The 24,908-nt window shown below is 27.2% G+C and overlaps 6 protein-coding genes across 6 annotated transcripts; 3 read left to right on the top strand and 3 right to left on the bottom strand.

Annotated features, from left to right (window-relative positions):
• The first annotated feature begins 6,107 nt into the window (after positions 1 to 6,107).
• Positions 6,108 to 10,152, top strand: LOC145760615 (DNA-directed RNA polymerase III subunit RPC4-like). Its single transcript, XM_082574523.1, has 11 exons — positions 6,108 to 6,349; positions 6,737 to 6,810; positions 7,297 to 7,346; positions 7,529 to 7,655; positions 8,025 to 8,152; positions 8,313 to 8,388; positions 8,485 to 8,557; positions 8,971 to 9,025; positions 9,088 to 9,205; positions 9,403 to 9,543; positions 9,796 to 10,152. Exons 1-11 carry the CDS (start codon positions 6,328 to 6,330, stop codon positions 9,928 to 9,930), a joined length of 999 nt encoding a protein of 332 aa, XP_082430649.1. The 5' UTR covers positions 6,108 to 6,327; the 3' UTR covers positions 9,931 to 10,152.
• Positions 10,153 to 10,338: 186 nt separating this feature from the next.
• On the bottom strand, positions 10,339 to 11,360 carry LOC145763029 (mitochondrial protein C2orf69-like). The gene has a single exon (XM_082574727.1). The coding sequence runs from the start codon at positions 11,353 to 11,355 to the stop codon at positions 10,522 to 10,524; it is 834 nt and encodes a 277-aa protein (XP_082430853.1). The 5' UTR covers positions 11,356 to 11,360; the 3' UTR covers positions 10,339 to 10,521.
• A 377-nt stretch (positions 11,361 to 11,737) lies between these two features.
• LOC145760814 (GPI alpha-1,2-mannosyltransferase 3-like) lies at positions 11,738 to 13,265 on the bottom strand. The gene has a single exon (XM_082574537.1). It carries the CDS (start codon positions 13,253 to 13,255, stop codon positions 11,738 to 11,740), a length of 1,518 nt encoding a protein of 505 aa, XP_082430663.1. The 5' UTR covers positions 13,256 to 13,265.
• A 182-nt stretch (positions 13,266 to 13,447) lies between these two features.
• On the bottom strand, positions 13,448 to 15,071 carry LOC145760016 (glycerophosphodiester phosphodiesterase domain-containing protein 5-like). The gene has a single exon (XM_082573885.1). The coding sequence runs from the start codon at positions 14,853 to 14,855 to the stop codon at positions 13,632 to 13,634; it is 1,224 nt and encodes a 407-aa protein (XP_082430011.1). The 5' UTR covers positions 14,856 to 15,071; the 3' UTR covers positions 13,448 to 13,631.
• Positions 15,072 to 15,373: 302 nt separating this feature from the next.
• Positions 15,374 to 21,160, top strand: LOC145755931 (poly(ADP-ribose) glycohydrolase-like). Its single transcript, XM_082572162.1, has 16 exons — positions 15,374 to 15,620; positions 16,004 to 16,235; positions 16,383 to 16,416; positions 16,610 to 16,712; positions 16,824 to 16,988; positions 17,151 to 17,262; positions 17,482 to 17,564; positions 17,782 to 17,949; positions 18,117 to 18,277; positions 18,611 to 18,705; positions 18,773 to 18,909; positions 19,185 to 19,332; positions 19,611 to 19,749; positions 20,069 to 20,220; positions 20,543 to 20,671; positions 20,951 to 21,160. Exons 1-16 carry the CDS (start codon positions 15,438 to 15,440, stop codon positions 21,076 to 21,078), a joined length of 2,169 nt encoding a protein of 722 aa, XP_082428288.1. The 5' UTR covers positions 15,374 to 15,437; the 3' UTR covers positions 21,079 to 21,160.
• Positions 21,161 to 21,903: 743 nt separating this feature from the next.
• Positions 21,904 to 24,631, top strand: LOC145754642 (dehydrogenase/reductase SDR family member 6-like). Its single transcript, XM_082570734.1, has 5 exons — positions 21,904 to 22,170; positions 22,465 to 22,634; positions 23,263 to 23,441; positions 23,930 to 24,022; positions 24,354 to 24,631. The coding sequence occupies exons 1-5, from the start codon at positions 21,926 to 21,928 to the stop codon at positions 24,408 to 24,410; spliced, it is 744 nt and encodes a 247-aa protein (XP_082426860.1). The 5' UTR covers positions 21,904 to 21,925; the 3' UTR covers positions 24,411 to 24,631.
• Positions 24,632 to 24,908: the final 277 nt, after the last annotated feature.

Raw genomic sequence — 24,908 nt, 5'->3', positions numbered from 1 at the left:
TTACCTCCTAATTTTTTCTACAGATATTTCCTTAACATTTATTTGATTTTTTGTAAAACTTTTCGTCATCAACTCGTGGACAAGTTTAGCTTGCATATGGTCGTATGACGTCATTGGTAGCATTGGTAGTGACATCATAGGGTGGTTGATAAACGGAGAACATAAATTTATCGTCAATTCCGGGTTTAAAAATGGAGCTTTTGGAGCTAAAAAGTAATGATAATTAAATAAATTTCATTCTCTAATTAAAATTATTTTTCATATCTTCTTTAGATGATAGTTTTTTTAATATTTTTATTGGGTAAGGTTGTGTTATTTTGACACGTGTTTAAGCTATCCGTAAACGCCAGGCCTAAGGGCATCAGTGCGGTTTAAACCCAGAACCTTTCGGCTCGTAGTCCGACTCTATGACCAGTTTACCACACAACCGGACTTGTAAAGTTTTGTATTGTTGATTTTAAAAAAACATCAATTTTTCTTTAATATTTTGTTTAGCAATTTTAACAATCTACCGAAATGTAAAGCTGCCGTTTGCGATGGTGAATATTTTAATGATGACGTCACGTTTTGATAAACGTTTGCATGTAACTGATTGGTTAAGATGGGTGACGTTGTTAAATTAGGTGACGTCACAGTATTTGTCGTGTTTGACGTAATCGGAGAAATTTGCTCTGAAAAATAAATTCCTAATTTTTTTTTAAATTAGTAAACTATTTATATTTAAAAAATTATTTAAAATGAAATTAAAATTTTTTTGGTTAAATACACTTTGTTATTTTATAAAAATAATCACCTTTTTTAACGTGGTGATTTGATTCTTGTGCTGTTGAAGTTTTTATATTAACACCGGGTTTCAGCATTGAAATTCCCGCGTACGAACAACTTAAACTTCCGATCCTCGGCCCCCGTTCGTGCTAAATTACAAAATGGAGATTTTTAGTTTTACTTGAAAAAAATAAAACTTTAAAACAGACAATTAACTAACTGTTAATCTTTATTTTAATGATATTTAAATAAATAAGATTTATTTTTTTACTGGGTTTTTATAAGCTAATCTTAATGTTATAAGAAGAAAAACAAGTAAGAAATTGTTTATAAGTTTAAACCTGTACAGCTTCTTTGTTCATGTTCACTCTTAAACATTTATTTAAACGACAACTTCTACATTGGTTTCGGTGAATTTTATCAACTTTACATTTTCCATCGTTCGAGCCCTGAATTTAATAATAAAAGGTTTACTTTTATAATTTTAAAATTTTATAATTTTAAAAATTCTTACAATTTTATATTTAATTAATGGTCGGTATATATTAAATTTTTACACGCAGTTTAGTTATTATGCAAGTCCTTGTATTTATTTAAAGTTATTGTATTGCAAAGCACTAATTAATATTTTTATATAAAACAATAACAATTTAGTTTTCTAGTTTAAAATTATTTATTAAAGTTAAACAAATACATCTTGCGAGTTATATATAAATAACTTAAGATGCTGTTATTACAAATTTTATATATAACATATCTTAAGCACTAATTACCCATTTTAAATAAAACAATAACAATTTGGGTTACTGGTTTTAAAATTACTTTTTTAAGTTATACAAATAAATTTGCGAGTTATATATAAATAACTTAAGATACTGTTACTACGTATTTTATATTATGACGTAGAGTTATTTAGAACAATTTTTTCACCTTACAAACATATTTTCTATTTCTCCTTATGGTTCGTTTAAAAAACCCACTACAACCATCACAGGCATAAACTCCGTAATGTTTGCCTGAGCTCCTATCTCCACATACTTTACATAATATATCTAATATTCGACCTTTAGAGATAAACAGAAGTAAAATAATTAAAAAAATCTTAAAATAAATAAATTAGATATATATCTTAAATGTTTGAAAAACGCTTTTAATTAATTTAAAACTATCTTAATATACCCAATATGTGAAAGAATTAAATTAAAAAATTAGTTAATAAGTAAAAAAAATTTAAAGTAAATATATTTAATAACGAAATAGTTAAAAAAAACACTTTATTTAACTTAAAACTATCTTAATATATCCAATATTCGACTTATTAATATTAATACAATTTACAAAATTGAGTTCCTAAAGAAAAAATAGTTTATTCAAAATAATAAATTAAATAACTCAATATTTTAAAATATATTTAATTAAGTTTAAAACCATTTAAAAAATTTTTGACTTTACTTTAATAACCTTTTTATCTAATTAATAAAATTTGTTTAAAAAGTTTTAAACTTACTTTTCTTGAAAGTCGTTGCATGAATTATTTCATAACTCTTTAATTTATCCATTTTGTTGCAAAACTTATCCAATATGAAGTCATAAACGATTACGCTTTAAACACAATGAAATGATTTTTATTCTCGAATAAATATGGATTAAATAAGCACGCCGCCTTTTTCGAACGTTTGTTAATCCATTGTGACGTAATAAACTGGGATTTATTTGTTACAAATCATTTAAAATATTGTTGTTTAAAAAACTTTTATTTGAAATAAAAATTTGACAAATATATTTAAAAAGAGTTAAAAAATATTTAAATTTTACTGAAACATATTAAATAAAAAGATCAAACTGTGTAAAGACCCTAAATTTAAATTCATAAGTTTTAACATAATTAACAATTAACGCTAATAAAATTTCTTAATCATATTTTAATTTGACAAAAAATATTAATTTTAAATTTATCTAAAGTAATTGAATCTATTTGTCGCATTGATGAGTATTAGTGATGTCATAATAAGTATTAGTGATGTCATAATCGTTTACTATTATTACACGAAAGCAACGGAAATCAAATATCAAGTGCAGATAAGAAGGTTTTATATCAGATTATTTTATAAAATGTTTTAGTTAATCTTGAAAAATTTACGCTTTATTAAATTTTAGATCTAAATTTCTAGATTTTATGTTTGTGTGTTATATTAAATAAAAGCTAAACTGTAATTGCTAAAGGGGTATTTTAATATAGTTTATTTTTAGACAAAATTTAAAAAAAAATTTTAATTACTTTTTTATTTATTTTTTCTATTTACTTGTTTTAAACTTAGCCAGGTCTAATGACCTTAACAAAGAGTTTCAATCAAATGATCTAAACAAAGAAACGTTAGTTACCCCGACCCAGTCTCGAGTTGCCTGTGGCAGTTTGGGATATTATAGAGACTATAATTTCCCAATAATAAAGCTGCTAATTAATTTTTGGGCTTAGCAAAAGTTTATACCGTTTATGGCACCTTATTTGTTTTTATATAACTACTAACTTTAAGGTTTAAAAATCAAAAAGCAACACAAAATTTTAATTCGCATATAACTGTAACAAAACACTCATTAACATAACTAACATCAAGTAATTAAACTTGTATAATGGTTCAGGTTTAAATTCCTTCAACCCGATTAGCTTCTAAAGAGTTACGCGGCTAAATATGCTAGAAATAAAAAACATTGATTTTTTAAAGCTTAAGGTTATACTTTTAAAGTAATAACTTGGTAATTTACGACCTTAAGTTATAATATTGATTAAAATATTTAAAGTTTAAATGTTCATTATTTAAATAATATAGTTTTAGAAATTTTATATACGAAAAATGTGTAAAAATTAAAATACATTAGGTACATGTTATAATGAAAGATAGTTTTTTAGATATTGTTTTTAATCTTTATTTTTAAAATCATTTAACTTTAATATTTTAATTCAAAATCCCTAATTTCCTAATTTCTTTTAAGGTTTCACACAATCTATTTAACTCTTTACCAAATCAAGTCACAAGATACACTTTAAACACAGTATAAGTTAGTGTCTTTTTGTAGGCAAAGAGTTAATCTCATATAGTTTAATCCAGTAACGAGTAAAGCGAAACAAATTGAAAGTTTCATCAATTTCTTAAAGTTGGTTGCGATCCCTTTAAGCTAACGACGCAGAATAATCGTTTTAAAATCTACTTTAAACTTTTTTAAGATTCAACAAAACCATATATAACATTTAAATAATAGTATTTTTACATAAAATTTTAGACCATTTTAAAGGTAACCATTAAAAATTGCTGGTCGTAATATGGTCGCTGCTGGTCGTAATATGGTAATACACAAAATATTGCCAGCACAACTTGTGATTTTTAGAATATTTTTTGTTAATACTTACATTCTGACACCGTTTTAATAATTAAAATTTAATTAAGCTACGTTAGTGTAATGGTGTAAAAAGTACTCCCATAAATAGGTACAAATGTACTGTTATTAAAACTTTAATTTTGGTTTCTTTAACAGGTTACCTTAAAAAAACTCCCTGGTCTTAAATGGTTGCAACACAAAATATTGCACTTCACAACTGGTGATTTTTATAATGTTTTTTTAAATATTACCGATATTTTGACCTTATTTTGTTAATTACCAATTAGTTAGGCTACGTTGTTATTATGATATTGTCTTTAAAACTTTAATTTTTAGTTTATTTGCAGGTTACCATTAAAAAACTGTTGGTCGTATGGTTGCAATACACAAAATATTGTACACCACAACTTGAGATTTTTACCTTATTTTTTGTTAATACTGGTGTTTTAAGCGGTTTATATAATTGGTAGTGTATCAAAAAGATTGTAAGCACAAAATGGCTGACATATTTGCCCAAAAAATAACTGTGATTGACATTTTGTATCAAAATGTAACGTTACAGTTATCCTACCCCAAACACTGTGTGTGACTTATTAATAACCTCCTATGACGTCATAACGAGGCCACCTCAATGAATTAAAAATGTTGAGCAAAAAAAAACTTAACACAAAAAGGTAACAACTTCACCTCACGCCAAGAGTTAAGAGTGTTGTGTTTATTGTAAGAAATTGCGGGGCGCAAATAATTGGCTTAAAACGCGAGCGAAAGTGACTTTGACTTATCGCGTTTGTAGTGACGTCACTGGGATAAAGGTTATTCGGATTTCGTCAAAAAACTTGGGATACAAATGTGATAAAATTATTTAGGTTTTGTTATACTATTAACCAACTAAAAAACTTGCTTAACTTACTTTTTAGTACTTAAAAAAAAATTTAAAAGGTAAATTATTTTAAGTTGGTGAAATTGATATACCCTTAAGGGCTCAAGGGAGAATAGCGTGGCGCGGCTTGAACCCAAAACCTTTTGGCTCGTATGTAAAATATTAAACATTGCCTTAAAAAGAAGCTAAAATACTCGGCCTGCAAAATTCAGCGGGGATGCGGCGACAAAAACCCCGCGTGTAATGTCGGCTTATTGCCATAACTTACCGACATTTAAAAAACAAGTTAGGCAAAAAATAAAATACATGAAACAGTTTGAATCGGTTGTCACTTTAAAGGTATATGCTAGTTTTTTAAATATCTGGTTCGAGCTAAAATCGAGCTAGGTTTTTTAACATGGAAAAAATTGGTGTTGGTAAATCAAACTGGTATTTATAAACCAGAGTTTTGGTTAACTATTTTTTTTTTAAATTAGTCGTAGTTTCTGCAAATCAAAGTTTAGTTTTTGATGATTTTTTTATTTTTTTAAATTTTAATGTTTTTTTGGGGCAACACTAATTTTAGTCACGTGAAATCCTTATCAGTAAAAAATGCACTTTTACCCTTTATTTTGTGGTAGAAACTTTACCCTAACTCAGAAGTAGGCACTTTTACCAAAAACTTTAAGGTAGAAACTTTGCGTATAACTTAAAGGTAGGCACTTTTATCGAAAACTTTAAGGTAGGCACTTTACCTATAACTTAGAGGGAGGCACTTTTACACTTTATTTCGAGGTGGGATCTTTACCTGTAACTTAGTGGTGAGCACTTTTAACTTTAAGGTAGGCACTTTATTCTATAACTCAAAGGTAGGCACATTTCCATATAACTCAGGTAGGCACTTTTACCTATAACTTCTAAGTTGGGTAGGCACTTAGCTACAACTTTGTGGTAGGCACTTTTATTTATATTTTGAGAAAGGCACTTAACTCAGAAAGAGGCACTTTAACTCAGAGGTAGGCACTTTACCCATAAAGTAGGCACTTGTACCTTTAACTCAGTAGTAGGCACTTTTCCCCGCAAAATATGGTTTTATGTTACACGCGGACTTTTTAAGCAGATATCTTACATGGACTTTTCGTAGCCCACTACCCATTGTTTTTAAAGGCCAATTTCTTTGGGCCGAATCTTCTGGTCGAATCTTTAAACGGCTAAATTTACTTGCAACCTTTGAATACAGTAAATTGAAACCGAAAGTTAAACAACTTAAACGATATACATGCTAGTTATTTTAAATTTTCTGTTGGATTTAGTTTATAATATCAGGAATGTCTGATCCAAAAAAGTCAGGTAACCATAGTATTTGTCAGTTTGTTGTTTTAATTTATTTGTTTTATTTTTTAACTTTTGTTTGGCATTTAAGAGTTACTAAGATAAAAATTAAGTTGTTTTTTATATTTAGTAAATTAATTTGGCCTATAGATTACATTTATATCAGTCGGACAGTTAAACAAACAAACCACAACTAACAGCAGCGTAATGCTGGTGTAGTGGTTAGAACAATTGGCTTTACTAAATGTCAATTCCAACTGCTGTTATGCTGTAGCGCCTTTGAGTAAGGCACTATAACCGGTGTAAATGACAAATAATCAGTTGACCTTTTCACATTAAAAATTTTTTTTTTTAAATTTAAACTGTTTAACTATGATAAGATATTAAACAAAATATAACTTGCAGCTTCAGAACAGACTCCGAGTCGACTTCCATCACTAAGGGGACCCAGAGATCTTACTCTTGGTGGAATCAAAAAGGTAAATTTTGTCAACAAAATTTTAATTTAATTGATTTTTGTCTAGTTTAGATATAGATAAAATAATTATAAAATCCTGTAAATGTGTTGTTTTTTTATGAATTTGGTATGTTATTTAATGATGTAAAAAACCCATTGAAATGGCCTAAAGATAGACATTTATACACCAACCTAGTCCTAAGTTAAATTTGACAGTATTTTGATATTATTGAGCACATTGCCAGGTAATTGGTTTGCTGATTGTTTTTGGGCTAAGCAGGAGTACTTATTAATTTTGACGCCCTAATTAAAAAAGGTAGGAATCAAACCTGGGACTTTACAGAGTAAAACTACTTGTTTTTACTGCAATGCCAGCTCACCATAAATTATTGTAAAATTTTGGGATTTTTTTGTATGTTTAAGGTTAGCTTCATTGCTGTGTTTTATTTTATTTCACTTTTAGTGTTTTTTATCAATTTTTTAAAATGTTTGTTAAATTTTGTTGTAGAAAACCTTCACGCCAACAATTCCTGTAAGAAAAGGAAGAACAAAATTAGAGTAAGAAAAATGTTTTTTAATAAAACCAGCATTAAATTAATACAAATATTAATGCATTTTAGTTAAAAATTATATAGGCTATAGCTTTATTTTACTTTTGTACTCCTAAACAAAAAAAAATAGACCTTGCAATTTCATATAAAAAATAACTTTAATAAAAATCTTTTTTAAAAAATTTATAGTAAGGCTAATGACACCCCGGATAAAGGCAAATCAAGGTCAAAGCGTGACAGGTCACATGACAGGGGTCGTGGTAGAGGTCGCGGAAGGGGTCGTGGGGGAAGGGGAAGGGGATTTCAACAAAAAGAAGTAAAACAAAAACTTTGATTTAATAAAAAGAAACTCTAAAATATTTTAATATAAAAAAAATATTAAAAAAGTTAAGTTTGGTACTTATTAATATAATATATACCTTGTATAATACAAGTTGAAAGCTCGCCCTCCCGCTGGCATTTTATGTGTTGTAATATAGTCCCAACTTTAAACTAAGCTTTGTCTGCGATAAATTATCCTGGCCGTTCTATTTATTATGTGGGCCTCTAAAACTGTCCACAAGCTCTATTATATATAGTTCTTGGTTTTATTTTATGTTCAATATTATTATTACCAAAACTTTTTATAAAACTTCCAATATACAAAACCAATACTTTAACATTTTTTTCATTTTCATGTCCCCAGATTATTCAATCTCACTCTATATTTGAAGCTGGCCCAAGTGCAGAGCAAGCCAGAAGAGGAGGAGGGTCTTCATTTGGGAGCTCTGATTCTACTCCAACTATACAAAGACCAACCATCAAAAAAGAAAGGTAAGATAATGGTTTTTTTAACAAGAAAAATGGTTTTAAAAATGGTAAACCTAATGTCCCTTTAAAAACTAATATTTCAGTTTTCTTATATTTTAAAAATCAGTTTTATATTTCATTTCTTCTTTGTGAATTATTAAAAGTATGATAAATTTGTGTTTAGTTTAAATGTTGACTTAGCAGAAGAAAAAGCAGAATCAGAAGCTGTTTTAAAGAAATTGGAAGAAGGAAATTCATCGGTAAGAAATTAAATTTGTTGTTTTTTTGTAAATAGATATAAACCTAAAGTAAGATCAAGTTGATTTTCACACTTACCTTATTTGTTTAACTTTTAGATAATAGAAGGACTCCGAAATGATGAAAAATTAAGACCAGTTATACTACCTGTGTTTAATCCAAGCAAAGTTGGTAGGTTTAAAATTTATTTAACTATTTTGAAAGTTTAATTAATGTCTTCGAGCCTTAATTTTTTCTTCATTTAACAAATCTAAATAACAACTAAATGTTAAGTAGTCGGCAGCGTAGTGTAGTGCTTAGAAGAACACTTGGTTTCACCATGTCGTCCTGGGTTTAATCCCCACTGCTCTTATGCTGTAGCACCTTTAAGTAAGTCCCTATAAACAGCATGAATTTTTGCTAAACCAACATTAAATTAGCTGCTCAATTATTAGACAGTTATAATCAATAATATCCCAAATTGCCATAGTTTACTTGAGACTGGGTAAGGGTTAAGTTATTTTAGGTTTAGGTCATAAAGTCAACTTAAAAATATCTATTAATTTGTTTAGTGTTAACAGCTTTTTTATTATTTTATATTTTAGTTGATGTAAAACCAATTGTACTTGCCAACCCAAACCACTGCTCACATTTATTCAAGTAAGTTTTATTTTAAATCTTGTTAAGAATATTTAATTCCATTTAATAAATTATTTTTTTAGTCAGGAAAGTTCCCAGAAAATAATTTTATTTCAAATTCCTGACACATTGCCGGGGGTTCCCCCAAGCAGAGACGATGTGGAACCAACAACTTCAAAGGAAAATCAAGATGAAGATAAAGTAAAAATTTTAATTTTTTGATAATGTTTAGTTTTATTTTATGCATTTATATTTAAACCTATTTTTGCATAAATTTGTTTATTATTAAAATTAAATTTTAACATCATTGACAGACCATAATATGTAAACGAAAATGCAGTTTAAATTAAAGCTACTTAGTCATTTTTATGTCTTAACAACACCCTTTATTTTGCCAGGAAATAGAGAAATGTTCATTAGACCAATTTTCCGAAGGTCATATTGGTAAATTACAAGTATTAAGATCAGGTCGATGTAGGATGAAGTTGGGAAATGTTATCATGGATCTTAAGATGGGAACTCCTTCTGGATTTTCGGAGGTAAATATTATTTTTTGTTTTGTCTGATATAGTTAAATTTGGGCATCATTGTAACATATCTACAAGATTTTATTGCTTGCAAATCTAAATTAGCTGTAAATTTTAATGCCCTTGTGCTATTTATGTTCTCTTTAGTAAGTTTTATACTATTTTGCCTTATTTAAATTAAATGCCTAATTTGTTTTAATATTTTATTCTAAGTTTTAATTGCTCAATATATTTGTTAAAAATTTGTTTATGATTTTTTTTCAGGAAGTAGTTTCGGTTCGCCTACCACCAGAGGGTAACCCTGAGGGTTCAACAGGTCACATGACAATCCTCGGCAACATCGAGGATAAACTTATCTGTGTTCCAAACCTTAAATCTCTTATCCAGAGCCCAAATTAAACCTCAAAAAGTTGGTTTAAAGGTTTTTAAAGTGTCCTCGATGTGGAAGTTTTAAAGCTCTGGGTATTATTATGATATCTAAAGGGTTTAGAAGGAAAAGGGTGATTTTTGAGCAATACAATGGCATCAACACAAGATATGCAACAAATAACAGTCTTATTATGTGAGTTATGTTGAATCTTTTAAAAGGTTTTTAAAAAACTTTATTTCTGTATATTTATAAGGTAGTAATAAATTTTTTTTATTTATTAAACCAAAACCATTTCTTTACTTGGAAAAAGTTGGTTAGAATTGTCTTATTCTTTTAATAGAAACAGTAGCCTTCTCATAAAAGGTTTATATGCTTGTAAAAATATTGGTTCATGTATTATGAAATTAGCAAGTTGGACAATTATTTAAAAAGTACATAGGAACAATGAAATTTTAAAGCATTCCTGAGCAAATAAGTAATTGCAAATCTAACATAACATGTACAAATTATTTTCTGTACTACAGAATATAAGAAATGTACCTGTTGGCAATGTAAAAATAAATGCAACTTTTTTATTGGTAATTTTGTACCATTAAAAAAAATCAATTAAAAATTGAATGTTAAAATAATTTTAACACTTTGAAATGTAATTCAAGGCTTGGTTCTAGTTCCTCAAAGTGAAGTTTTTCTTCAACTAACATTTCATTCTCTCGCATTAACTCCGCAAATTCTCTCTCAGTTTCACCTTTCCAAGGCCTATGTTGATCCCTAACTTGATATGGGGTCATGTGGATGTAAAACTTGCAGTTTTTTAAGGGGGTTAAATTTGAAATTACCTCTGGGTCTGTGATCCAAACATTTTCTTCACCACTATGCCCTCCATCTAACCAAAACATTGCTTTTATTCTGTCCACAAATTTTGGATTAATTTGGTTTTCAGTTTCTGATATCTCATATAAAAACTGGTTTAAAACAACAGAACCTTTACTAAAAGCAAGTAATGTTATCAGGCAATTGTCAACATCAAAATTTCCTACATTTTCTGGGTTCAATTTTTTCACAGCATTGTCCATTAACTTTTCAAGGTTTAAAAGTCCATTAAAGCTTTTATTAATAGACGGAACTCCCATTAATGACTCACTTGGCACAAAGTTCTTGTAAATACAAATAGTATTGTAAGCTTTCTTAGATGGCACAACCAACCAAATATGGCTGTGTGGAAATTTCTCTGATATAATTTTGATCGTGTTTTCATAACTATGTTCAATAAAGTCAACACAAACATGATGACTTTTCATATTTTCTGAGAAATCCTGGATATCTCCTGGAAAGAAAACAACATGACCTTGAAATGTTTTTTTATCCTCGAATTTGTTATTTGGTTGGGTTGTTAGGACACCTTGTGGTGACTGGTGAACAATCAAGTTCATTCTTCCTTCAATACCTTCGACCATTCCGAAAATTGATGATGTCATAATTGAATATTGTTGTGAAAAATATCTTGTTAATAAGTTTAAAATTTTTATGAACATTTATTTTTCATATCTGTAAAAAAATAAAAATAAAATTTAGCCACAAACCCCTAAAATAACATAAAACAAGACATTCAAATATATATTGTGCACACATTTAATGAACAACAAACCAAAAACTTTTTTTAATAATGTTATTGAAGCACCATTATATGCAGTAAACTAAAAAATTAGGCAAAAAAATACAAAACAAACAGTATTTTAATACAGCTAATAGAATACATTAACAGTGCTTTTTAAATTGTACATTAAGCATTATTATTTAATAGTTTTCTTTGTGAAGACACATTTTTTATAAAGTTAATTACATTTTACATAACACATGCATATACTGCCCAACTTTCCCCTCTGGAAAGTGGGTATGAAAAGTTTCAAAGCATTTTAAATAACAAGGTGCTAAAAGTATTTTTAACTCATCCAACATCACATCAAAAAGTATAATTTTATGTGGCAAATTTTTAGGACATTTTTGTGATGTATCAGCAAAAAGATTTTCTTGAACCCAGTTTTTTGGGTTCATATAAAATGATTCTCCATATTTCTTAATGTTGTTGTCTTTTATTGGATGACAAGTTATAAAATTCATTGATATATTTTGATGAATATAGCTGTAATATGGAGTAGAATGACATGGCATTAAAAATAAAACCGTATTAAGTTGATTATTTATATTGATATCATCTCGTATGTATTTCATAACTTTTGAAGGCCCGCTTTGGTGTATTACGCCAAAATATAAAGCCATTGGGATATTAGTTATTAAAAGATAAAAAACAGTTAATTTTTGGTAATATGTAGTCATAGAAATTACAGAAATTGCACAAAAAATTGAGAAAAATGGGACTAAAGTTAAAATGAATCTAAACTCCTTATGACCAGGAATACTATACACAAACAAAGTGAAAGCAATAATGGATAATATTAATTTAAATTGGTTGAAATCATGAGCATGTTTGTTTTTAATAGTTAGAAATATCCCATACAAAACAATAGGTAAATGAGGTCCTAATACAACAGGACAACCCTGGGTTATATACCAATGCCAAGGGTGACTTCCATAGAAAGTGCCTTGATTATTTATAACATTAAATTGTAAGAAGTTAAGATGAACATTTACCCAACGACCATAACATATCAGGTCAATAATAGTGGTTACTGTTAAAATAACAATGGATATTATGACAGAATAATTAAAATATGACATCACTGATTTAATATTTTGTGTTTTTAGAAGTTGATAGAATTTATATAAAAGTAAAGGTATCCAAATAGTTAGTGATGTTGGTCTTATTATTGTAGTAAGGCCAGCTAGAAAAATAAACATTTTAAAGTTCTTGTTAGGCTGTGGGCCTAATTTCCATTGAAAATAATACAAAGAAATGCAAACTAAATTGGTTTCAAGAGTGTTTATTAAAGTCCTGGTAGCACAATACCACCAAAACCAAGAAGAAATTAAACAAAACAGACTCCATTCTGCTATGCTCTTTCCAAAACTTCTTTTAACAAATAAATAGAAGCAATACTCTGAAAAGGCAGTTAAGATAGCTTGAATTGCTCTTGGGGTATATATAAGCATTGTTGCATTAGAGATATTCAGAATTTTAAGCGCATAAAAGATTGAGGCGATTAATAAAGGATGTAAATATGATCGAATTCCTAAAATCCATTCCCAAGTTAGGTAACCATATCCAAACACCATTTTATGAGCAACTTCCAATGATTGCCAGTACTCATCTGGTACAAACCAGCTTTGAACCAGAACAATATTAACCATTTTAAGTAAAATTAAACCAGATAGTAAATAAATTTCCTTTAACATCATGTTAATTGGATCTGCACTAAATAAAAAAAAAGTAAAAAAAATAACAATTTATATTCGGGGAAACAGTTGTAAGTAAAAAACAATTAAAACACAATTGGGATTAAATTTTTGATAATGTTTAATTTTTAGTAATAAACATTTTTTAAGGTAAAATATTAAATATCACGAATAGTTTTAACATCTTATATAGACCATAATATCAAAACTGTGAATAAATATTATTTGTACATAAATGATAAAATATAAAATTTACACAAAAACTGTTATATAATTCTAATTGTGTAGTTTGCATAAATATATTGTAAAACCTATTGCTAATTATATCATAGTAAAAAAGTGAAAAAAAACAAAAATTACACACAAAAATATAACACAACTAAATTAAAATAAAGCACTTTTTGCCTCTACTTAAAAACAGTTTTGCATTTCTCTGTTTTAAATATAACGTTACAATCACAATCAACAAACAGAAATAATACCAAGCCATCCAAAATCTCCTAAACTCCTGCGGTGTAAAAGCAAAAAGAGGCTGTTTAAGATGATAATGAGATTTTGGGTCATCGGATATAACTGCATAAGCTCCTTGGCACCAAGCCATAGAGAAAACCCAATCATTAAGTGCAGTGTACACTATAATATCAATGTCATATTTCTGTTTGTAATGCTTTATCATAGATTCGTTTACAGTATTATATTCAAGTATAAGCATTTTTATTTTTCGAGTTTTCAGGTTTTGGTCTGAGGTATGGTCTCCATAAACTTGTATAAAATCTGGAGCAGTGTGAAGAACATAAGGATAGTTTGGTCCTGATATCCATAGAACTTTAGATTGATCAATTTTACCTACAAGTAAAGTTTTCATGATAATTTCAACATGGTTTCCCTGTTGATTCCATGGCATTCTGTAGTCAAAGATTATATATTTTTCCTTTTCTTTTGCTAAAGAAACAAAGTCCTTGAAAAGTGCTAACTTTGCGTTCAACATTTTTTGTTTTTGGGTTTGATTTAACCTCCAGTTACTTCCATAAGGATCTGTTTCAAGAAATATTTTTCCAGGATCAAGTTTGCTCAACTCTTTCCAAGTAAATTGCTCAGAAATGTAACCATTTCGGTTTGGAAACACTTTTTTAATGTCAGTCGTTCGATCTAATTTTCGATCATGAAATAAAAAAGGAATTCCGTCTGAAGATATTGCAACATCAGTTTCATATCCATCAACATATTTTGTTGCTTCATTAAACGACAACATTGTATTTTCAGGGGCAATTTTAGGGAAGCCCTTGTGGCCAAAAATTAAAGGTTTTGGTATTGAATTTATATCGTTTTTAATGCATGGAGATTGAATATAAAACGGATAAATAAACATAATTAAAAACACAAACAATAAAACTATTTTGTTTATCCTGGTAGTTACAATTTTACTGCATGTAAGAGTTGTAATTAATAGCAATATAAACACATACAAATAGGGTGAAGTAATTTGAAAGAAAAATTTAACAGTTTGTAATTCTGGGTGCCATATCTTTGCAATTACTCCATATAAAACAGAGCTACCAATGAAAATAAAAACAAAGAATAATTTTTGCCATTTAGACACCATGTAACGATGATCAAAATACGATTTTTTTAACAAAGTAAATACTACGTAAATAAAAATAAGGGCGGTTAAATATAAAATTATTTCTGATAGTTTTAGATGGTAATAAATGTTTTCATAAATCGTTTTATTAAAAACGAAGTAGTCATTGCTAACTGCATACCAACAGTACAAATAAAAACCTAATAACACGGTCAAAATATTGTGAAAAATATACCAAAACATGTTTAAAATTTTAAACTGTAAACATTTAGGTGTTTGTTTTCAGGGAATTTCCCTGTATTACCATAAAAAGTAAGTACTTTTATTATAAAATAAGTTTTAATTTTTTTTTTAATTTATATTTTTTTTAGATAAAATTAGTCGTGTAAATTTTTATTTTTTTAAACTAAAATTAAATTCATATATTTAGTGCAATGCCTTAGTTTTTTTGCTAATAAATAAGTTTATCCCCAAGAAGTAACGACCGTTTAACAATGCGGTTTATATAAATTTTTTGTTTGTTTGTTAAATTATGTAAACAAAGCACTTTTTGTACTGATTAACCAACCGTAATGTGATATTTCAGACCTAGTTTAACTCGTAATGTTCAAAACAGAAGAGCCCAAGGCAAAGAAGTTAAAGCAGTTAACATTATCGAGTTTGTTCGGTTCAAAAAATGAAAGTTTAAACGTCGAAGCTAAAAAGAAAAGCACGTTTCTATCGAAATTCAATCAAAATCGATTTGCAAAAAGAAAGTTCAATAATAAAGTTATAGAAAGTAAAAAGGTAAGCTGGTTTTTGCTTTTTTGTTTTAAATATTTGCATTTTCAGAAATATATATATCTGTATAATGTATCTGATGTATATGTATTTAAATATGAGCAATTTTTTCATTTTTAGGATTAATTTTTATATTGCAGATTGTGGCTCGTAATTTAGAAATTATTTTTTTGTTGCTGTAGGTAATAATAATTGCCTAATGTGTAGTTAAGTATTTTTTAGCAAAAACTCATGATTAAGGAACTAAATGAAAAAAAGTAAAACCTAATGTCTTAGGTTTGATTCTGACAGCTTCTGTTTCTATAACATTTAATTTAAAGATTTTTTTTTTAATTCAAATTATGTCAAGCTTAAAGACCTAAAAAAAACAATAATTTTCTCTTATTTAGAATTTAACTGAGCCCATAATCATTGAAGATACACCACCTTTACCTACAACTAAATTAACTGAAAATAAACAAACCAACAACAGTTTTCTTAATGCTTTAACGAAATGTGAAAAAGAATTAAAATCTGAAATTGATGAAATTAAGATGGATTGTAAAAACATTGAACCAGAAAATGCTGAAGTAATAATGGAAAATGATTCATTGGATTTATTTGAAAACACAACAAGCACAGGTTAAATAACAAAGTTAAATTTATAGGCCTATGATGAAAACTATTTTAAAACATTGAATTATTGGTTAATTTTTTATCTGTTTTTTTATGTCATATTGCTATTTACTTTTACAAAATATTTAATTTAATTTAAAAAAATATTTTTAGATGTTGCTGGCACTTCAAATAACTTAGAACAGAGGTAAATGAAAACTTTAAGCTAAATACCATAATGACTAAACCTCGTAATTGAATATTGATTGCATACATTATTTATATAGACGATACTAAATAAGGCCCCCTAAATTAAACTACTTAGAAAATGGCATGGGCCAGTAACAAAGAGTTGACTTAATCTGTTATAATTTAACAACAAGTTTTTTTTTATTTTTCAGGACAGAGTTAGAGAAACAATCATGTTCTTATACAGATACTGAAAGTCCATTATTATTTGAATCTTCAGAAGAAATAAAGAATAGTCCTGATATGATAGAAAATGTATGTGTTCACTATAAAAATTGTAACATAAATTTGTAAAACTGGGTTAAGGTTTTAAAATTGAGGGGTAAACTTTGTTTTTGGTATAAAAACTGTTTTTTTATTGCACAGGAAAGCAGTCAAGATACAAATTCTTTAAACGAATTTCAATCAACAAACTTCACACCAGAGCAAAGTTGTCTTGGGATGCTGTTTGAAGATTTAAAGAAGACACCAGATTGTTCTCTTGATCTTCCCTTACTAGAGGCCTCCAAAGACCATGTTGTGTTGTTCAAGGTAGGATTTTAACAGGTTTCAGTAAAAATTTTAGTTGTAAAAAAAACTTCTTTAATTTTTGTTTTACATGTTTCACCCAAATGTTGGATTTTGTAATAGTTCTACTTATTAGTTGTAATAAGATTGATATTATATGTTATATTTATCATGTTTTTACTCTAGGTTGCCCCATATAATGAGGACAGCCCCCCTGCTCCCAAAAAAAGTTATTATGAAGATGCATGGGACCAACATCATGTTAAACTTCCCTGCTCTCCTAAAAACTTATATCCAGGTTGAATTAAAAATTACATTTTCATCATTTATTTAAAATAATTGACTTAAATGTTTTACAAGATCTGTAAGCAGTTTTTAATAAAAAATGTGCTTACCTTATAAACATAATATATATACAAATATTTTTTATCTTTTTTTCATTTTTTTAGGATTTAAAATATTTTATTCAAAGGCATACTCTAAAAGTTTAATACAGTATTTGGATTTATTAATTTAGGTGGACAAGGAACATTAGTTAACAGATGGGAGACAATTCAGTCCACTTTATTAATGGGAATTCATACCTCGCTTGATTTAGAGGTAATTATTCATTCTACCAATACTTGTACTTACTAATGACAAAGTATATAGGCCTATAGAAGTCAATGTTTAAATTATATAGGCCTATAGCAATCAATGTTTAAATTAATTACCTATAGCAATAAGATCTGAATTTGTTTTTATTTTACAGTACCCATATATAAAATTTATTTTAAATTTAAGAAAAAGGGAACTTAAATTTCTTATATTTTTCTAGGAGGTAATATTAACTTACAACCAGAGATATTGTAATAAATGGTCGTTCAGGGCTTTGAATAGATTTTTTACTGAAGTTTCTGATGATGCTTACCGCGAAAAATTTTTCACTAAAACTTTACCGAAAATGGTAGAACTAGCTTTAAGTTTGCCAGTTTTATGTCCAGAGGTAAGAAATAAAGTTAAAGCTTTTTACTATTGGCATAAACATTGCGCATAGAACCTCTATTTATTTTTTGAATATCTTTTTAACTAAAAAGATACATTTTCTTAAAATTTTGAATTTTCGATTATTATTTATAATGAATGTTTTATAATTATTTTATTTATTTTTAGCCTATACCTTTACTGAAACACCACAAAAATTTGAAGATAAGTTTAACTCAGCAACAAATAGCTTGCCTACTTTGTAACGCTTTCTTTTGCACTTTTCCACGAAGAAATGCAAGACATAATAAATCAGAATATGCAACTTATCCAGATATTCATTTCAACAGGTGAAAAAATTTAATTATAAATTAAGTAAAAGTTGCGTAAAGTTTTTCCAATTTGTTTTTTATATGACATTTTTCGACTTTACAGCCTAAACATGGATTAACATCCTTTCCCCCGACCCAGTCTCAAGTTGCTTTTGGCAGTTTGGGATATTATAGATTATAATTGCCCGATAATTAAGCTGTTGATTAAGTGCTGGCTCTGCAAGAGTTCATACCGTTTATAGTGCCTTACTTAAGTGTGCTAAAGCAAGAGAGCAGTGGGAATCAAACCCAGGACCTCACTATTATTTATAGCACTTTACTTTTATTTTAATTTTCTTTTATTTGTTATAGAATATTTGAAGGTGTACATACCTCTTACAAGGAGAAATCACACATGGAAAAAATTAAAACCATTTTGCATTATTTTGATCGAGTATCCGAAAAAAGTAAGAATTAAACAGTTGATTAGATGTTAAGAAAGATGAACTAAATTAATAAGAGATGTTTTTTTAGTGCCAACAGGAGTTGTGACATTTGAACGCCGAGTAATGAACAACCCCCCCTTGTGGAATAAAAGTCCAATAAGAGTTTGTGGACTTCATTTAAATAATGAAGGTTTAATTGATACGCATGGTCAAGGAATGTTACAGGTTTGTCTTATAATATTTTTGTTAATATATCTTTTTAAGCATAAATATGCTCACCCAATTAAACTAGTTTATTGTCCAACATAAAGGCTGCATTTTACCTGTTATAATATACTAATGGCATTTTTTTGTGAAGGTTTGTTATTTGGACATACATTCATTTAGTGTGGTAAATTGAAATTTTACAAGCTAAAATATTTGAGGTTTATAATGCCACACTAATGGCCCTTAAGAAAAAAAAATTGTTTACCTTTTTTTCAAATTTTTCTATATTTTAGGTTGATTTTGCAAACAAGTATATAGGTGGAGGTGTGGTAGGAACAGGTTTGGTTCAAGAAGAAATCAGATTTATAATTTGTCCTGAATTAATTGTTTCAAAACTTTTCACTGAAGTTTTGGCTGATAATGAATGCATTGTTATAACTGGTAAGTATTGTTTTTAAAATTAGGAAAAATTAAAAGCTTTTTTAGTGGAATGTTATGATGTTTGATGTCAATATGAAATGGGGTTACAACTTTTAAATTTAGTTTTTTTTATTGAAATTGTGGAGCACTACATTATTTGTTATTAAATTTACTTAATATTATGTTTTATGTGTATATATTTAAACATGTTTGTTCTACTCGGTAGAATTATAAATTTGTAAGTATAAAAAATATGAGTTAATCAAATGATTTTATCATTTTTTGTTCAATTTTTCAAGGTGCTGAACAGTATAGCAAATACACTGGATATGCTGAGTCATATAAATGGGCTGGTAATTTTGATGACTCAACTCCACATGATAGTTGGGGAAGAAGGCAAACTGAAATTCTTGCTATTGATGCTCTTCAATTTAGAAGGTAAATGTTACATATTTCTTAAGAAAACAAACAGAAGAAATTATGAGTTTTTTTAAATTGGAAAAAGTTTTTTTTACCAAAGTTTTCGATTTAAGAATTAGTTTAATTTAAACTTTTTTATAAACTAACTTCTTCTTTTTTTAGAGGTATTTTTCTGTGTATTAAAAGCTTTACTAATATATCGTTAACCATCTAGTTTTTAAATTGTTTTTTTTTGCCCTTTTTCCATTATATTTTGAAATATACTTTAAAGTATGGTAAAATTTTTAATTTTATAGCAATACAGTAATAATAATATTAATTACTTCTACACTTTCAGACCCTTAGAACAATACAAAATAGGAAGTATTAGACGTGAGTTAAACAAAGCTTATTGTGGATTCTATTGCAATCTTGACCCTGATCACTCTTCAGCTATTGCAACTGGAAAGTGGGGTTGTGGGGTGTTTAATGGGGATCCTGTGTTTAAGTGTAAGTTTAAGAAAAAATTAATTTTTTAATTACAATTTGTAAGGAGTTAAAAATTTTTGTTATGAAATTTTGCAATATTCAAAGAGTCTTGAAAATCAGCAAAAAATTTTTTTTTAAATTACTCATAATTATTTTTTTTAATTTTCATTGTTTTTGGGTTTATTTTGTAAAGCTTGTTAATTCTTGTCAAACAGAGCCTATAGTGTTTGTTGCATAATTTTATATATTTGCTTTTTTTTTACTTTCTACTTAATAACCTTTTATTTCTATTTGAAAATATAACTTTATATTAAAATGATTTTTTATTTTCGTTTTATTTTAGGTGTTATTCAACTAATGGCAGCAGCAGCTGTTGGTAGAGATCTTTGTTATTTTACTTTTAATGATTTTCAACTCATGAAAACTTTACATGATATGCATTCATTTATTAAGAAGGAGAACTTGTCAATAAGTAAGAATTTTTTTAACTTTTACTTATCCTCAATGCGAAAAGGTCGACTTCATGACCTAAACATAGAGTAACATCAGTTACCCTGACCAAGTCTTAAGTTGTCTTTAGCAGTTTGAAATATGATTGGTTATAATTGTCCATATTATATATAAGTTATAATTAATTTACAATTTTAACTTAGTATTGCCAAAATTATTTTTTTTTACTAAGTTTGAAATGAATGTTTTTAATTTTTTGGCAGTTTACACCATTTTAAACATAAATTTTGATATTTTTTAGGTGACTTATGGAACAGTATGATCAAATATAACAACGAGGTTATTCAAAACGAAAAAAATCAAAATTTTTATAAATTTTTGGTTGAACTTCATAATAATTATAATGATTTAACTGATGAAGAAACTTAACATTTGTTGTTTTTTATTAATTAATTTATATTTGATATTTTAAAAACAATTAATTATATTGCCATGCTTTAAATAAATCATAATTTTAAAACTTGTTTTTATTCTAGCACAAATGTATTACTACTCAAAATTTATAGTACCTGAAAAAAATTATATAGGATAAGTTCAATACAATAATTTTAAGTAATTTTGAAGTTATTACATATTTTTTGATATATATTCAGATATTAAAATTAAGTATGCAAATAATAAAGATGGTATATAAATTCAAACTTGAAAAAAATATCAATTTTAAATCAAAATACACATTTAGTTAATGAAAGCTTGAATTAAATAGATTTTTTAATTTTATATATTGCTAAAATGTTGTTGAGGATAATTAATAAATTGACTATGAATGTTTTGTTTACCTTTTAACGCATGGTTAGTTTAAGAGTAGAACACATTGTATTTGTTTTACAAAGCGGTTGTAAGCTTGTCATATTTACAACTATTTACAATATATCTACAGCATAATTACGATAATTTAATTAACATACAAATTTGTTCATGTAAAAACAACTGTTCACGAATAGATATAGTTATAGGAGTCGTAGTGTAGCCACGATTGAGGAAATAGCATTTTCCGTTTATTACTTGCATTTACATAAATTATGGTATGTTGTCATAGTCTGCAAAAAGAACATTAACTGGAGCCCCAAGGCTTAATTTAATTTGAAAAGATTTTATCCTAGTTGTTACATTTGTGTCTAAGTTACATAGTATATATACGAATTTCTAAATCCAAAAATGTGATCATTGAAAGTCTTTTTTTTAGTAAATAGATCCTGTAAAATAGTTTATAAAAATGGGTCGTTTGGACGGTAAAATAATTGTTATAACTGCTGCAGCCCAAGGAATCGGGCGAGCATCTGCTTTGGCCTTTGCTAAAGAAGGAGCTACAATATATGCAAGTGATATTAACTTCGAAAAACTTAAAGAAATTGAACAAGATTCAATAAAAATTGCAAAATTGGATGTCACTAATAAAGCTGAGATTGACGCTTATGCTTCAACTATATCTCATGTCGATGTCCTATTTAATGTTGCTGGGTAAATATTTTACAATTTTATAAATTAAAATTATAATAGACTGATTTTTCTATGCAGATAATGTTAATTTATACAAAACTATTAAATATATTTTATTTCCATTAAGCTTGTAAAAATACAACAACTAAACTAAAAATGACCATATTTTTGCAAACAGAAAACAAAAACTTATGCTATTTAATTATATAATAATATATCTTACATCAGCCCTCTAGACTAGTACTATTTTAACATAAACCTATTGCAATCAATTGCAAATGTAATAAAATTTAATTTTTAAACTTTAATTTATAGTTTTGTCCACCATGGCACCATTTTAGATTGCAGTGAAAAAGATTGGGATTTCTCACTAAATGTGAACCTAAAAAGCATGTATTTCATGATTCAAACTTTTCTCCCTATAATGATTAAGGGTGGAGGTGGGAGTATTATTAACATGTCTTCTGTTGCTTCAAATAGGATTGGTTAGTGTTTTTAATACAATATGGTTTTAGTTTTTATGACCTTAAAATTTTGTGAAGTTGTATTAAAAAATGCAATAATCTAAACATGTAATATTTTTTAAAATGTGTCATTGCATTATTTATAAACAATGGTTAAATCTACTACAATTAAATCTAATATTAACAAGCCATGTAAGGTAGCCTAATGGATTTTGTTTTACTATCCAATAAACTCGTGTGTACAAAATTAATAAATCTGTCACATTTTAACTTATGACTTTTATTTTGTTATTTTAATTGCATAACTGTGATAGTTTTATTTTAATTTAATTGATGTCACTAATAAGCAAAAACTTTTTTTATCTAAATTGCAAAAAAGACAATCCAAAAAACAACAAAAGTAAAACTTAACAATTTTTAATTACAAAAACTATTAATTAGATAATACTAGCTAACTTGCTATGTTTTAAACCATGACTTTTATTTTCGTTATTTTGCCGTTGCACAACTGTGATAGTTCAGTTTTATTTTAGTTAAAGTCCATGTTATGTAAAAACAAAATTGAAAAAATTTCAAAACCATGCATAATTTTTAATGTTATATTATTTAACTAACTTATAACACTCTTACATTACATTTATTATAACAGGAGTGAAGGTAAGGTGTGTATACCAAACAACCAAAGCAGCGGTGGTTGGCCTCACTAAGTCAATCGCAACTGACTTTAGTGCACAAAAAATAAGATGTAATTGTATTCAACCTGGAACAATTACAACTCCTTCTTTAATGGAAAGAATTAACAATAATGATAAGATGAGCCCTAAAGATGTAAGTGATAATTTTTGGATGTTTTTAGTTTTAACTTTTATATATAATTGCCTTTAATTTTTGCAATTTAAATAAAAGTATATACTATATTTGATATAAATATATTCCAAATTAAAAACAGTTGCAATTACAATTTTTACAATTTTTTTAACAGATGCAATTTTTTTTAAATAATGTTTTATTCTGTATATATATATATATATATATATATACTTATATGATACACAATAATTTTGTTTTTAAATTTGATTATTTTTCCAATAAAATGGCCAAGCTTTTGCTAGATATATATTTTACTATAGCCTATAAAAATATTGTATTCTGTGGCTCCTATTTTATCCCAGCATAATCTATTTGTTTAAAGAACATTTGGTCAACCTGTATGCCTAAATTATTTTACCATTGTAAATAAATTTATTTAAAGTGTTATACATATATATATTTCATTTTATACTTTTTATTGGTTAACCTATGCATAATTCCTCTAGGCTCTTAAGATGTTTGAGGAACGAACTCCAGCAGGAAGGTTTGGACAACCTGAAGAAGTTGCAAGCTTGGCTGTTTATCTAGCAAGTGACGAGGTAAATGTTACTATCTTTGGTTTGATGTCTTGTTTGTATAATACAGTAACAGGTTTTGTTGTTTAAGATAAAATGGTCATTAACATTCTGGTTAAAGATGTTGTTTCTTCAGATAAGTTTAGAAAAATATATTTTGAATTTGGTTTTTACATCAAATCCTGTTTAAATCTTTTTAAAATGTATTAGACTGTAAAAATGCTACTTTTTTACTTTTTTTATATAACATAGTAAAAAAAATATGTCATACCCAATTTACGGCACAAAATATTGTTGCCATTTTATTTATAAATGTAGTTACCAATGTTTAAAGAAGCATTTTTTTAATTTTTAGTCATCTTATGTTACTGGAGGGGAACATGTTATAGATGGTGGCTGGTCCTTGGTTTAACTCCTAACTGCTTCCTAATTTTAGTTTTTTTTAATTGCGTAGTTCAACCTAATTAAACTATTGTACTCAGTGAAACCTTAAATTGGCCCTTGTAGCAAACTAATTTATTTCTTTTTAATTAACTAAGTAGCAATAGTTTTAGCTTAGATTTTTGAAAACAAATAACATTTTAAACGGATTTTACATTTGAATTTGTTATAAAACGTAGTTATTTTAAATAAGTGGGGTGTAAATTATTTTGTTTTTTTAAGTAAGTGGTATAATGTTAAAATCCGAATATGTAAATATTAATTACTATGCAAAATAATTTTTAAACCCCAATCGAATTTGTTTAATTTTCTGCTTGGTATAATTATTTAGCACTTTTAGCGATGTTACTTTATATTTAATTGTTATCAAACATAAACCACTTTTTTAGTTTGACTTATTAAATTATTTTGTTATTTAATTATGGTTGATTAACTTTTGCAATGTTTATCTACTTATGTTAATAAAATA

Source organism: Corella eumyota, chromosome 1 (assembly GCF_963082875.1).
Source record: "Corella eumyota chromosome 1, kaCorEumy4.1, whole genome shotgun sequence".
NCBI lineage: Eukaryota > Metazoa > Chordata > Ascidiacea > Phlebobranchia > Corellidae > Corella > Corella eumyota.
Note: the sequence above shows the minus strand (reverse complement) of the source record. Positions and strands in the feature narration are given on the sequence as shown.

What these genes read in the sequence shown, in the direction of transcription:
- LOC145760615 (XM_082574523.1), top strand. Translation starts at nt 6,328, where the DNA reads ATGTCTGATCCAAAAAAGTCAG. An exon ending in GTCTGATCCAAAAAAGTCAG is followed by an intron (nt 6,350 to 6,736) that starts GTAACCATAGTA and finishes TATAACTTGCAG; the next exon opens with CTTCAGAACAGACTCCGAGT. An exon ending in CACTGCTCACATTTATTCAA is followed by an intron (nt 9,026 to 9,087) that starts GTAAGTTTTATT and finishes TTATTTTTTTAG; the next exon opens with TCAGGAAAGTTCCCAGAAAA.
- LOC145763029 (XM_082574727.1), bottom strand. Translation starts at nt 11,355, where the DNA reads ATGGTCGAAGGTATTGAAGGAAGAATGAACTTGATTGTTCACCAGTCA.
- LOC145760814 (XM_082574537.1), bottom strand. Translation starts at nt 13,255, where the DNA reads ATGATGTTAAAGGAAATTTATTTACTATCTGGTTTAATTTTACTTAAA.
- LOC145760016 (XM_082573885.1), bottom strand. Translation starts at nt 14,855, where the DNA reads ATGGTGTCTAAATGGCAAAAATTATTCTTTGTTTTTATTTTCATTGGT.
- LOC145755931 (XM_082572162.1), top strand. Translation starts at nt 15,438, where the DNA reads ATGTTCAAAACAGAAGAGCCCAAGGCAAAGAAGTTAAAGCAGTTAACA. An exon ending in TGAAAACACAACAAGCACAG is followed by an intron (nt 16,236 to 16,382) that starts GTTAAATAACAA and finishes AAATATTTTTAG; the next exon opens with ATGTTGCTGGCACTTCAAAT. An exon ending in GATGCTCTTCAATTTAGAAG is followed by an intron (nt 19,750 to 20,068) that starts GTAAATGTTACA and finishes CTACACTTTCAG; the next exon opens with ACCCTTAGAACAATACAAAA.
- LOC145754642 (XM_082570734.1), top strand. Translation starts at nt 21,926, where the DNA reads ATGGGTCGTTTGGACGGTAAAATAATTGTTATAACTGCTGCAGCCCAA. An exon ending in GTCCTATTTAATGTTGCTGG is followed by an intron (nt 22,171 to 22,464) that starts GTAAATATTTTA and finishes TTTAATTTATAG; the next exon opens with TTTTGTCCACCATGGCACCA. An exon ending in TGTTGCTTCAAATAGGATTG is followed by an intron (nt 22,635 to 23,262) that starts GTTAGTGTTTTT and finishes TTATTATAACAG; the next exon opens with GAGTGAAGGTAAGGTGTGTA.